Source organism: Leptodactylus fuscus, chromosome 8, assembly GCF_031893055.1.
Source record: "Leptodactylus fuscus isolate aLepFus1 chromosome 8, aLepFus1.hap2, whole genome shotgun sequence".
In the NCBI taxonomy this organism is placed as follows: domain Eukaryota; kingdom Metazoa; phylum Chordata; class Amphibia; order Anura; family Leptodactylidae; genus Leptodactylus; species Leptodactylus fuscus.
In genome coordinates, this window is record NC_134272.1 from 46911284 (window position 1) to 46925893 (window position 14610).

Consider the following 14610-nt stretch of genomic DNA (forward strand, 5'->3'; position numbering starts at 1 on the left):
TCCTTTGTAAATCCGACTTTATGACATCAAGGTTATGTTATGCTGCATTGTCTGTCTTTCTTGCTTAAAAAGCAAATACAATTATGAAAAAAATGTAAGAAAAGTTCTGTGAATTCAGGGACTTTATCCATGATAAAGCTTCCTAAGAGCAATGATTTGGTAGACTCCAGTCAACATTGGCTAATAGAACGTAATCCCTTTACAATGCTTATCTCCAAATTGATTTTCTTTTTTTATGTTAAACCTGTTCTTACTTTTCTTTTTGTACACTTCTATCAGAATGATATTTCCTATTGTTTTTAGTGTGGGACACCATGTCTGTATCATACTTTACCAATCTTTGTGAAGGGCTGTAGAGTTGGTTAACCAAACTTCCAATTACGACTAACGCAAAGTTCACTCCTGTGTCTGTGTTTCTGTTCTTCTGCTCCATTGGAGGGCCAGAAGAATTGGGAAAAACAGATCCATTCTATGATTGACACAAGGCAGTCCAAGGGACCCCTTGACTATAAGGCTGGTCTTACACGACCGTAGTTTAAGTCCGCAAATGGTCCGCAATTGAGGGTTTGCAATTGCAGACCATTTGCGGACACATTATAGTCAATGCGGCCTCATACACCACCAGATATTTTATCCGTGCCGGGCCGCGACCGAGGTCCGCACTTTTTGGAACATGGCCACAATTCACGGCACTGCACGGACTCGCCCATAGAACTCTATGGGCGAGTGCGGCAGCTCACGGACATCTGCGGAGTGTAAGTTGATGATCAGCAACTTGCGGACCGCAAATGTGTTACGGTCGTGTAAGACCAGCCTAAGGGAGTCTTTCATGTATTAGTCCTTTTTAAAACTAAATAGCCAGATGAAGTTACGCTTGCAGGAAATTTTTGTCCAGCAACTTCTAAAGTAACTGCGTCGGAGACTCCAGAGTAGACGTGAACATAACCTTAGACTTCCATTTTTCCACACTCTTGACTCCAGTTCCATATTGTTCATAAATGACTTGGGTATTAAAATAAAAGTTTAGCTAAACTTTTGAAAATTCCTATAAAAGTAAATATGTATTATGTTGTAGCTTTTATTGAAAGGTTAAGAGTTTGTTCCAACCAGGTAGTGAGATTGTAGGTCCTTGTGCTATAACTTTATTATGATTGACTTGGCAGGCATTAATGTTGCCGGTCTTCTCTTACAGGATGTAAATGTTACCTGGTATACAGAAAACCCAGACTTCACCAAGTGCTTCCAGAATACGGTCCTGGTATGGATTCCATGCATCTACCTCTGGCTCTGCTTCCCTTTCTATTTTTTATACCTCCAGCGCAATGACCAGGGCTACATCCGAATGTCACATCTCAATAAAGCCAAAACTGTAAGTAAATATTTTCCTGTGGTGGCAACTTTTAGCCTGAATTCGCACAAAAGTTGTACATTTTACATTTTTCATGGCCTTTTTTCAACCGAGAGGCAGCCATTTTCACTTATCCCTCCCTTCTGTCCCATGAAAGTGGGGGAAAAAAAAAACCAAACCAACAACCTGTTTTTGATTGCCTCTTAAGTGGACTGGCCAAAAAAAATCAGCCATGAGAATAGCCCCCATTCACAGATTTTAATGCAACCTGACTGACACTTGTGTGAATGTGGGCTTACTGTTCCATTGCTACACAATCTGTGTTTTGGCTTCTGTACCATTCAAAATGGTACCGTTTTGAAGTGCAAATTGTCTTGCAAAAAGGAAACCCTCATGTGGCTAAATAAATGGAAAATTTTGAAATTTATGGCTTTTAGGATACAGGGAGTAAAAACAAAAAACACACAAAAATGAAAATGTCTGCATCTCGTAATGGTTAAGTATTTGTCAGGGCTCATTCACATCTGCGTCCGGCACGCCGTTCTGCAGGTTTCCATTTCCTGCACAAAACGGAGCAGAAGACGGAAACCTGAAAACGGAGTTCAGGCGCTGGTGTAAACCCAGCGTCAGGCAGCAAGCTGATGATTTTTGCTGACTTTTTTTTTTTTTGGTCCCTTTATCTTGTCTAGACTAGAGTCTGACAATCCTCAGAGAGCAGATCATCAGAATAAGGCAGTCAAAAAACCTTAAACCAGAGAAGTTTCATGGTGGCTTACTCCCCTCTCCCTATTGGTAATGTATGCATATTCAGCTGAGAGCTGTGTGTGCACGTATATGGAGTGCAGGCGTTGGAAGGGATAACTAGTTATTTAAGGTGTGTGACATCTTAAGTAATGGGACTGATCTGCAGCATAGCCATGTATTCAGTGGACATCATGTCATATTCATATGAAGCCTACATTGACATGAACATCGTAAATGGCTATCACATGGTCACATTACTGTCAATTTCCTATTCACATAAAAGATATACCGTATTTTTCGGACTATAAGACGCACCTAGGTTTTAGAGGAGGAAAATAGGGGAAAAAAAATTTGAAGCAAAAACTGGTAAAATATTTAATATATGGGAGTTGTAGTTTTGCAACAGCTGCAAGGCCACATTGACAGGTGACCCTGCAGCTGTACGGGGATGCATAGAGCGTTTTTTTTTGCGGGGCCAGCTGTACTTTTTAGTTATACCATTTTGGGGGATATCTATTGCTTAGATCACCTTGTATTGAAAAAAAAAACAGGAGGTGATTTAGAACTTTTATTTATTTCATATTTTTAAAGTGTTTTTTTTTTTTTTTTTTTTTTACTATTTTATTCCCCCCCCGGGGGCTTGAACCTGCGGTCACTTGATCGCAAGTCCCATAGACGGCAATACAACTGTATTGCCGTCTATGGGACATTCTGTCTATTAGTATTACGGCTGGTCATAGAGACCAGCCGTAATACTAATATAGCCGTGACAGGCCGGGGAGCCTCATTAGGCTCCCGGCTGTCACCCGGACAGGTCGGCTCCTGCGATATCGCCGCGCAGGAGCCGGCCTGCAACTTTACAGGTACGGGGCCGGTGGGGACCGGCCACGGATACTGACCCGGCATCCGCTGTACTAGAGAAGCGGATGCCGGGGAGGGATAGACGCCGTGGCCTGAGACATCGTTACGATCCTCTGCCCTGCATGCATGCAGGGCAGAGGAGCGCAGTGATGTCTCAGGCCCCGGCACCTGTAATGGCGTCTATCATTTGCCGGCTTCCGCCTCTCTATTACAGCGGATGCCAGGCGCCACCTTCAGACTATAAGACGCACCCTTCTTTTCCCCCAAAATTTTGGGGAAAAAAAGTGCGTCTTATAGTCCGAAAAATACGGTAGGTCATGCTCTATTTTGTCTGTTTTCATGGGTCCCTCCATACAGTGTAGTATATGAGGGATACTTGATAAGTCTCCCCTCTGTTGCCAAATGGCTGTGAAAAATTAATGTTTTTGTTTTATTTTTTTCAATGCCTGTTTTGCAATATGGTCATGTGAATGTAGGCCAAGTGTGATGTCTATTTTGGTGACTTTCCGACTGCTGCTTAGGTCATTTTGCTAGTAAGGATACATTGTAGTTAGTGCAGTTCTGTAATATATCAAAGGTGTGCTTTAAATCCTGGAACAAGCATACCCAACGCAGAATTTGAGACCGCTCTGGAGACATGCACGCCCTACAGTCTAGTTCTCGCACACTTGCTGAGAGCTATTTAAAACTTCATTATCATTTTATCTTAATTGCTCACTGTCCATTACAGAAGCATCGGAAATGCCCTGAGTGACCTGTGAAGTAGGTAACATTGTTACAAAACACTCAGATCCTTTGTAGTTTCTGCTTCTAAAGTGCCATTACTCTGGCTTTTCTCTTGTAATTTGTCTTGTTTTTGCAGGCTATAGGGTTCTTGTTATGGCTGGTCTGCTGGGCAGATCTCTTCTACTCCTTCTGGGAAAGGAGTCAAAGTATTTATCGAGCTCCAGTTTATGTTGTAAGCCCCACAGTGCTGGGTATAACTATGGTAAGACAATCACTTCTTTATGATGTACTGTATTTATGGTGTGCTTATTCTACACTTTGTATTGACTTCTTTTTTTTTTTTTCTTTTCTTTTTTTTAGCTGCTAGCCACTTTTTTAATTCAATACGAGCGAATAAAAGGAGAGCAGTCTTCAGGTGTATTGTTAAACTTCTGGATCATAGCTCTGCTTTGTGCCATAATAATATTCAGGTCCAAAGTTCTCCATGCCTTAAAACCGGTATGTATCTGTTTCTGGAAACAGGAAGTGGTTGTATAGTTATTGACTGACTTTATTACTTTCTGCAAGCATACATTCGCATCTGCATCTGAGTCTCGGCACGGTTCGTTGTAAATCGCAGGACGAAAAAAAGTCCTACAAGGGCGACTTTTTTTTTCTCTTTATCCGGTGATTTCTGTTAAAAAGGCTGGGACACCCAACCCAATTTTGGCGCGGAATCCACATCCTAATCCGCCCCCTCACAATAGCGGTCTATATAGACCGCTAGCGAGCTTTTTTTTTTTTTTTATTTTTCCTCTTCCCATGAGCGACATGTTGCAAGCTGCCCTTTCTTCAAGTGGATTTCGTGACTGATTCAGCCATGGCATCCGCCTCTTGGCAGCATGCTCCGGAGTAGGCCCATTCATTTGGGCCTACGCCAGACTGGAGTGCCGCGACTGTCGGAAGTCGCGGCAGGCAGATTTTGGCCCTATTCTGACGTGAATTCACTTACTTCTAGTGGATAAGAGTGAATGGTGATGGATGTAAATGGGGGGTTTTCTATCTGTATATCTCCTTCTAATAAGTTTCTCAATCCATTGTTTTGATCATATGTTGGATCAAAACCATAAACTTAAGAACTCTGTGTGAATTCACACCTAATGCTCCAGTCTAAAACTCACATTCTACAGGAATCTATATATTATACAGTTCATTGAAAAGAAAATCAAAATTACAACATTCCAGTTAAAAGAACATACAGTATTCTTTAGACAAGAGGAATGTCACAAGGTTCAAAATACATGAACACCCACTGCCGTGCTCATTGTACATGATATTTGTATTCATTTAGATTACGAAGTAAGGTTTCTGTAGCTGACAGCTCTATTCCCACTTTAGGCTAAGGCTCCACATTGCAGAAACACAGCTTTTTTGTTGCAGATTTTGCTGCTTTTTTCGAGCCAAAGCCAAGAATGGCTATAAAAGGAATGGGAAATGTATAGGAAGGTCTTATACTTCAACCTTATGCGCAATCCACTCCTAACTTTGGCTCAAAATCTGCAACAAAAGCTGCCTTTCCGCAACGTGGGGCTTCAAACTAAGTGGAATAACTGCTATGTGATGGCTGTTTTCAGAACAGTGAAAGTCTATGGGGATATTTGCATGGCTGTTCTTAGACTGTGTGAGCAACCTGTCAAAATATAGGACGTCCTGTGTCAGATCATTTTTCACAGATCACTCATGGACTCAAGTTTGTGAGGGATTTGTAAAAGCAGGTGCCCGACTTGCTATTTTAAAACAGTCTTGTGAATGTAGCCGAAGCCTACCTGGATCCAATTTCCTGCGGATAATTCTATAGAAAGCTCAATTCAGAATTGAGGGGACCCAACAGCAGCAGGCAAGGTGATATTGATCTCGTTTTTCAGCTTTCTGGACCTGCAAATCTTATTGTGGATCTACAAGTTATATACAGCAAATACAACAACTTAAGAATTGCAGGTTCTCACTTTTCCCATTGAAGTCAGTGGGTGAAATCTGCAACAAATCCTTGCTTTTTCCACAACAGAAATTGACATGTTGATGTTCTGTAGTAGTGTAACTTAAAATATGGGAAAACCATTTCATGCTCCTCTTCTTTCTGTCTAATGTCACTTATAATAGGAAACGAAGCATGTGTTACCAATATGTTAGTGCTTTGTAGTTCATCTGTGTAGCATTAGATGTGTCCTGATGTTGAAGGTCTGTTATACAATGCATTTGAGTTGATGATCTGCCTTCCTTGTTTTCTTCCTCACTGCAGGGTGCCAGTATAGATGTGTTCCGGGATGTCACATTCTACATCTACTTTCTGTTGGTGTTGGTGGAACTTATATTGGCTGCATTTCCTGACCAGCCTCCTCTCTTCTCTGAAAGAGTCAATGATCCAGTGAGTGACCCTCTTATTATTACATAAAAAAATTACTGCATCAATATCTTTCTAAAAGACAATTTAGACTTTACATAAACTCAGCAAACTGTTTTACAATGTAGCTGCATCAACAATCATCTGATGACCCGAGGTCTTACTCACAGCACCCTCAGCTATCAGATGATTTAGTTGGGTGAAGAAGTGGCCACTACAGGGAAAATGATGTTTTGCAGATGATTGGCCATCCAAGACCGCCAAAATGAGAACCCCCTGCAACAGTATGCCTCATTGAGGGAGATCAAGTGGGAAAACGCCTTGGTTGTGTCACTATGCCCTAATAGGGGTAGTCTTCACAACACATCCATCCTTTAATGTTGCAGTGGTGTCTGCATCTAGTCCACCTGCTCTTTGGGTACCTTAAATGGTCTATGTTCTGGCACAGGAGTAAATATTTGGCTGTAACAAGTAATAAAATAAGAGTTCTGCAGTCTGGAGCCATTATTGTTACTGTTGATCTAGTCAGTTGATCCAGTGAATAAGAGCAAGGTTGTGGTACTCTGAACATCCGCTATATAGTGAATGGATCCTTCTGCTTCAGACTCTCTTCTATAGGTGCTCAGAACAGCTATTGGTGTTGGGATCAAGATGTTGGACCCGCACAAATCAGATACTGATGACTTATCCTTAGGATAGGTCATATATATCAAAAATGGGCCCAACCCTGAAAACCACTTTAATGAAATTGATAATAATATGGTGGTCCTCCCTCTTTATTATGTATTGTTTATATGGCCATACAATTTGATGCCTTCTGACAACGGGGATGAGGAAAGTTAGCCATGAAGCTGAAAGGGCAAAACCTAATATATTTAAATAGGCTGGGGGAAATGTATTTAAAATAAATAAAATTTGCCCGGATAACCTCTTTAATGTTCACTTTTTTATATTAGTACTAACAGTAGTTATTACCAAATAAAGAAAACTTTTCTAAAGGTAGAAAATTGCACATAAGAATGGCATGTGTGTGGGTGGAAAGTCAGACGTGTCATAGTATTACATATAAAAGGGTTACAAAGCTTACCAAAAACCATAGCACCTTAGCTAGCATTAAATTCTGGGCCTAAGGCTGGGTTCAAGCAGTGTTTCGCTCTCTTCTGGGGCTGGATGTCGGGTTTAATTTTATATTTAGATACACTAAAAGAGTTTTGACACACTTACTGCAATGGATCCATTCACTTTTATAAGGTAAATAGACTCCAAAGGATTAAACCCCTGGTCTCTTTGACCCACTTTCTAGATGTTTTAAAATTAAAAGCGGGGCCCCAAATGCTGATACTACAGCAACAACTACAGTTTAGTCTTTGTACATGTTTAAGGGGAACCTACCAGCTGGTGAATTTGCACAAGGCTTTAAAGGTTGATAGCCTGACTTTTCAGCAACAGAAATATTATGGAGTGCTCCATAGTTACACACACTGGGACCAATTTAGGGTGGGAAAACCGGCTGGCAGGTTCCCTTTAATAGGCTTAATAGAAGCTACGTCAGAAAATGCCTCGTGTATCACAGATGTGTTAAGGAATGGTCTTACCACCGATGGCCATCCGTCTTCTTCAGTTTTATGACTTTCTTTGTTCCAGCTGAGCTCTGATTGCTTCCTATGGGAAATCAGGCCACTTTTCTCTAAAACCTTTTTGATATATGAAGTCCATAATCCTAGTACAAGGTGTCACTTTATGGCTCTTATAATATTAAGCTTGAAATGAACATGATCAGGATCAAGTGCCAGTACCTACAGAGCCGTGTGCTAACATCGTATCCAGGGGGATGTAAAGAAGCAACATGTGTTTTTCTAAACTCCTGATGGTTTGGAACCACTTCAGAGAAATATTTAAAGAAAATTTGTCACCTTAAACAGTCTGATCTATCAGCCTCATGGTATCGGCAGGAAGAGCGCAGTGGATGGAGATTCATGTTTTTTTTTTTTTGTTTTTTTTTTATCCTTGTAACACAAGCACTACCATTTTTATATAGTCAACTCTAACTCCTATCACACCTGCCTGCCATCACCAGTAGTGCCCCCTTTTTTCCCCTCATCAAGTAGCTTATATCTCTGTTGATTTAGCTTTACTTTACTTGTGCTGTTCTGTTTTGGGCGTGTAATGTGTTAGACTTGACAGAGTTTGAAACTAGGATTTTTGTTGTACACCTCATAGGATTGTCTGTGTGACCAGAGTTGATGGGTGTGTTGAAGTGTGCTGGTTCCATGATAAAATCTCCGTAGTCAAAGATGGCCAAAACATCTGTAGATGGAAACAGCTGTGGTCAAAAGTCAAAGCTTGACTTTCGACCACCAAAATATATGGCTGCGTGACTCATCCAGCTCTATAATATGCTGTTTACAGATTAAATTGCATCTTTAATGTGATAGATTTCCTTTAAGAAACATTTTGGTCAATAAGATCAGCTGCATACATAACATGGAGAACCAGTGAAAGGCCCTCCACATGTTCTGTGCACCAGGATGGAGAGTGATTAAAACTGTGGAGGTACTCGTCACAGATATGACACAGAATGTATGTCTATGTTACTATTTTAGCCTACCAGAGAAAAATAACAATCCTAGAACTGACAGTGATAAGGAAGGCAGTTAGACAGGTCTGCGGGCACTCCCTCATCGAGCTTGACTTTGTTTTGTCTGGAATTTACCTTTGTTATATATAAATATGTATATTTTTTATTCCCTTCTTAGAATCCATGTCCAGAATCAAGTGCTTCTTTTCTTTCTAAAATTACTTTCTGGTGGATAAGCAGGTAAGACACAATACATTGTAAACTAAATCTCCTACTGCTGGCAAGTTGGGCTCTATTCAGATCACGTTTTTTTTACAACTGTCTTAGGAAGGTTTCATACCTGTGCCCGAACGCAGTTATGCAGATTTCCGTTTCCTGCCCGAGAAACTGGGCAGAAGACGGAAACCGGCAGGCACTTTTCCAACCCATTCATTTGAATGGGTTTGAAATGTGTCCAGCCGTGAGCGCCCGTGAACGTTTTGTGCTCTCCGCGACGAAACTTTCTTTTTTTTTTTTTTTTCTTTTTCTTTTTTTTTTCAAACTGGACACAAAGTTGGTCATGCAGGACTTTGTGTCCGATTTAAAAAAAAAAAAAAAAAAATGTCGCCGCAGAGAGCACAAAACGCTCATGGGCGCTCACTGGCGAGCAGTGAATGCAGGTTTCCGTCTTCTGCCGGTAGAAAACGGAAACCTGCATAACGGAGTTCAGGCACAGGTGTGAACCCGCCCTCAAACACTTCAACATTGAAGTCTATGTAAACAGTGGCCATCTGTTTGCATCCGTTTTTTGCTTCCTATAAAAGAAAGTAACAGATGTAAAAATTGTTATCACACTAGAGCCTTACATATAGATGACACCCAATATGTTTGCCTTCTTCTACTTGTGTAATATGGATTGTGTTTGGCATTTAGCCTGTTGATCTTATAGGGTGCTCTGATTTTTGTGATTGATGGCCTATCCTTAGCTGAATTACTAGATCTGCAAGGATTTGTCACCTGGGACCCCCAAAGATCTATGCTGATTGTCATAAGAATAAAACACAGATTTTTATGAAAATGGAGCTACGATGCAGAAAGTCATTTTTGGAAAGTATAAAATATAAGATAATCCTTTAATAGTCCCACCATAGGGAAATTCAGAAAAAAAAAATAATACAATAATAATACTATATACAAAAGCTCCAAGGTAGAAGCATTACAGTGACATTAGGTACAGATAAAAAGGTAAAGGTAAAAAAAAAGTTAGTAGAAGGGATATCACAACTTAAAGATCATTCAGTTCTCTATATGGAATGATCTCTGCTTAGCCTGATGTTGATTATACAGCTTGACCATGGTTGGAAGGAAGAATCGTCGATAGCACTCCTTCTCACACTTAGGCTCCGTTCCTACAGAGTAACGCGCCGCTCATTTAGACACGTAAATAGAGATGAGCGAGTACTGTTCGGATCAGCCGATCTGAACAGCACGCTCCATAGAAATGAATGGATGCACCTGGTACTTCCGCTTTGACAGCGGCCGGCCGCTTAACCCCCCCGCGTGCCGGCTACGTCCATTCATTTCATCGGCTGATCTGAACAGTACTCGCTCATCTCTACACGTAAACACTTGTCAGAGCGAGGCGCTTCAAAACAGATCCCATTGACTTCAATGGGTGCCGGCTTGCGCGCGCTACACGTTGAAATCAATGGGTTACAAAGCCTCCCGTTGATTTCAATGTGTAGCGTGCGTAAGCCAGCACCCATTGAAGTCAATGGGATCTGTTTTGAAGCGCCTCGCTCTGACACGTGTTTACGTGTCTAAATGAGCGGCACGTTACTCCATGGGAACAGGGCCTTAGGATGAAGCAGTCGGTCGCTGACAGTACTGCCAAGTGTTGTCACAGTCCCATACACGGGATGGGAGTTGTTCTCCAGCATGGAGCTCACCACGGACAGTATCTTTCTGTTACCAACCACCTGTACTGGGTCCAAGGGGTAAGTAAGAGCTTGTGTCTGTGTATGTGTGTGCCCTGGGGAAAACACTCCTTCCCTGCAGCACTTGGCCAGACATTCTCAGACCGTATAGAACAATTAATTGACTGTATATAGGCCAGTGTTAGCGTTAGGGCTATATCAGAATAAGTCTTGTATATGTGCTGCACAAAAGAAAGTTCTGTGTGTGTATATGTGTGTGTGTATATATATATATATATATATATATATATATATATATATGTATATGTATATATATATATATATATATATATGTATATATATGTGTGTGTGTATATATGTGTATATATATATATGTGTGTGTATATATATATATATATATATATATATATATATATATATATATATATATATATATATATATATATTATATAATTTTATTTATTTTCTTCTTTTAGAATGATGATACAAGGATACAAGCGTCCCCTGGAAACCAAGGATTTGTGGTCTCTAAACAAAGAAGACACCTCAACAGAAGTTGTGCCCATCTTGGCCAGAAATTGGGAAAAAGAATACCTGAAAGCTAAAAAGTGTGTAATAAATAGTGATCAGAATGTGAAACGGTGTGCTGCATGTTTTATTCCAAAATATGATGTCCATATTGAGTGAAATTCTAGTTGTCATCTGTCCTGGATAGCTCATGTCCATACATTCATTGTCTGCATGGCTTACAAATAGGGGTTTTCAGCATCTGCCACCACATCTGGTGGTGAATTGACAGTCACCATAGAATTTAACGTGGTATTGTAGACCCGCCTCTCCATGAGTACGCCCAAGTAGATTTACTAGTTTTAAAGTTAATAAAGTTCAGCGTTTTCATCTTTTGATATAGCTGCAGTTTTTGAGAGTGTGTGTAGATAGATAGATGGATATGAAGGAGAGGGAAAAAAAATAATCAAAAGGGGTTGTCTGAGATATAAAAAAAAAAAAAAAAAAAAAAAAAGCAATGATGAAAAACGATATAAAATGAGTCCTAATTTTCTAGTAGATTACGGTCTTCATTTTGTCTATTTTGTACAATGTCTTATCGACCACCTTCTTTTTGTGATCCTAAAGAACCCCTTTTGGAGAAGCAAATCTTCATCTTTTGGGCCCCTAAAACAGCAATGTTTCCTGATGCTGCTGGGGTTAAGGGTCCATTCACACAGAGTTTGTTTTTGGCGCTGATTTTGACGCTGAATCCGCGTCAGAATCCACGTGGGGGGGAAGAAAAGCTTTTTTTTTTTTTTGTCATCATTGTGTTGAGGGCTGCCAGATATCACCACCTACCTTCAAATATTAGGTTGTCGTCGTATAGTAATTATATAAATAATTGTATATTATGTTTTATACTTGATATAGACCACAAATCTTTCCCCCCCCCCCCCCCCCCCCAAGTTACAGATTTGTATTTAGCTGTCGTCTTCAGTCCTGTCTTCGTTTTGTGTTTTTCTTCATTATAGACCGCCTTTGAAAATGGTGTATTCTCCTAAGAAACCGACCAAAGAGCCTGAGCTGGGAGATGAAAATGGAGAGGAGGCCGAGGCTCTGATTGTGAAGCCGGATGCAAAAGATGCACAGTCGTCCTTGTTTAAAGCTTTATATAAAACTTTTGGCCCTTACTTTTTCATGAGCTTCTTCTTCAAAGTCATTCATGATATTTTGATGTTTGCTGGACCAGGAATATTAAAGTAAGCACCTGCTAACTTCTACTAATACAAAGCTGCTTTAAAATGAATGTAACCTATATAAAGCGGTGTTCCTCTTTCTTTATGATCGAGCAGTAATGTTTTAGAAATGAAATGAGTTGCTGAATTCAGGCCCCCGACTGTGAAGAGTCTGTGTATTCTCTTTGGCAGACTCTGAGATGGTCATCCTTTTGCGAAATGAAGTGACAAGACCATATAAAGTTTCTGGAAGGAGACAGCCATACTATGCAGTTATCACTATTATAATATAATATCTCTATAGAATTGTGTACACACTATATCCACCCGGGAAGATTATACTGCTATAGAATTGTATTCATACCTGTCTACACAGTATATGCACACAGGAACACTGTACTTTTTGTATTTATCAGATTTCTAAAAGAATGTCCCCACCACTAAGAGCTTTATTTGTCTGCTAAAAAAAAACTGCCATCTTCCAGCATTGCCATAAATTTAAAGGAAACAGGTCACCAGAAAATAGCCTTTAAAAAAAAAATAAATTTTTTTTTTTTCTTTTTTGAAATGTTTTAAAAATGTTTTAAATAACTTTCCATGACACTATCTATATAAGGGATTGGCAACCCCCAGCACATGTCCAAAGTCACAACGCATATTTCTCTGGTATGGCAGCACAAGTCCTTGAGGGTGGCACTTTTCCGGGAGGTTCTTTCAAAGGAAACATGGCCGAAACTAACTGCTATTACTATACTGTGGGGTCTCCTCCACAGACCTGAGTATAAGAAGCGGAGGTCCAGGCGAGGGGGTCATACATAAAAAAAGACTGCTACTCACTACTCCAAAGTGACTCCCTGTTCTCTTCGATGCATCTTCCCGACAGAGACCTCTGATAGGACCTCAGAGGTTAGGTCAGTGTCATGACTTTAATGATGTATATTGCAGTTGCTGATGTCAGGGAGTCGTGATGTCAGGAGGGGTGAGTAACATTGTTTTATATGTTTGTTCACCTTCCCTGGGGCTCCATTTATTATACTCTTGGGTCTGAATTGAAACAGAATAATAGCATGTTAGTGGCTAACCCCAAAAATGTCACATTTGGCTGAACCTTAAATTTTTGGAAAAATTGTTGCAACGTTATACTGTGTGGAGGTGTTGTTATGGGACATTATATTGTATAGCGGTGTGTTTTTGCACAAAACGTGCAGACAGCTTTCCGATTAAAAATTCATGCGTTTTTGCGCAAAAATGTACCATGTGAATGCAGTTTAACATCATAGCGAAATTACCAGTGGCCTAGGACTGGACGCATAGCTATGGTTGTATCCAGATACATAGTGTGTTACCACCCCAAGGATGCTGCTGTACGGTGCTGCTGGACACAACTAATTAGCGGCTGTACGTGTATCTTTATTGCTTCTATTGGGAAAGTACAGCTGCTTCCTGGGAAATAGTGGTAATCGCATGTGTCCAGAAGCATCCTATGGCAGCACCTCTGTTTTGGTTTGTGGTCTATGACTTTAGTACAGGGTTTTTTATAGTTGTTTTTTTTTTTTTGTTTTTTTTTATAAATTGGCACACTGTACAAAAATGGTTGTCTACGGCTGATCAATCTATTTAAAAGTTACTAAATCCTGACATTTTGGCACTCTGGCCTCTATGCCTAAAATCGACTGACACTTGCCTATTCTGTAGAGGATTTTCTTTATAGCAGTCACCTCATTTTCATTATAGATCTGATTGCAATGAAAGATAACACCACTATAGAATTGAGCAGAAAAAAAGCAAAAAAAACTTCAGGCAATAAAAACAGATTAAAGTGATATTTCACGATCTGGTTTACTTTTTTTTTTTTTTTTTTTTTTTTTTTTTTTTTTTTTTTATGGTAACTTATTCCTTTCAAATGGAATCTGTTGTCTGGTTTGTGCTGCCTTGATGTCAGCATAATCTTTTGCACGCTTCCCTATTTCCAGTTCAGTGTCACTCACTTGGCAATATGCAGGAGTTTTTATACAATCGGTTTGTGACGCGCGAGCAGAGTGCTGTCTGAGCCGGATGTCCTTGTGTTCCTGAGTGACTGACTGGTTCTTCCCACTGCTGATTCACATTTTTTATCTCGATTGCTGTGCATTGGGATAAAGCTTGCAACAGCAGGTGGGGGTAGCCGCCTCTTAAGAATACTGATTTGCTTTAAACAATGAATTTCTGGTTCTCTGCTTCTGAAACTAGATGAGGCTTACTGTGTAGTGTTGGGGTCTTTTCAAACATTGTGGATTATTTGTGTGTTTTATTTTGAAACTAACACAAAAAAAAAAAACAACCTGTGGCTTCAG

General features: G+C 40.1%; 1 protein-coding gene across 3 annotated transcripts in view; it reads left to right on the forward strand.

Annotated features, from left to right (window-relative positions):
* The window catches only part of LOC142217309 (multidrug resistance-associated protein 1-like), an 89664-nt gene that overhangs the window by 21997 nt on the left and 53057 nt on the right, over positions 1-14610 (forward strand). For all 3 annotated transcript variants that reach the window (XR_012717379.1, XM_075285504.1, XM_075285505.1), the window contains exons 2-8: positions 1193-1369; positions 3816-3941; positions 4040-4177; positions 5958-6083; positions 8816-8877; positions 11030-11161; positions 12074-12301. Coding sequence is in view for 2 of the 3 variants with exons in the window: in XM_075285504.1 (XP_075141605.1) it covers positions 1193-1369; positions 3816-3941; positions 4040-4177; positions 5958-6083; positions 8816-8877; positions 11030-11161; positions 12074-12301 (989 nt within the window). In the remaining variant the exon portion in view is untranslated. The remainder of the gene's footprint in view (positions 1-1192; positions 1370-3815; positions 3942-4039; positions 4178-5957; positions 6084-8815; positions 8878-11029; positions 11162-12073; positions 12302-14610) is intronic.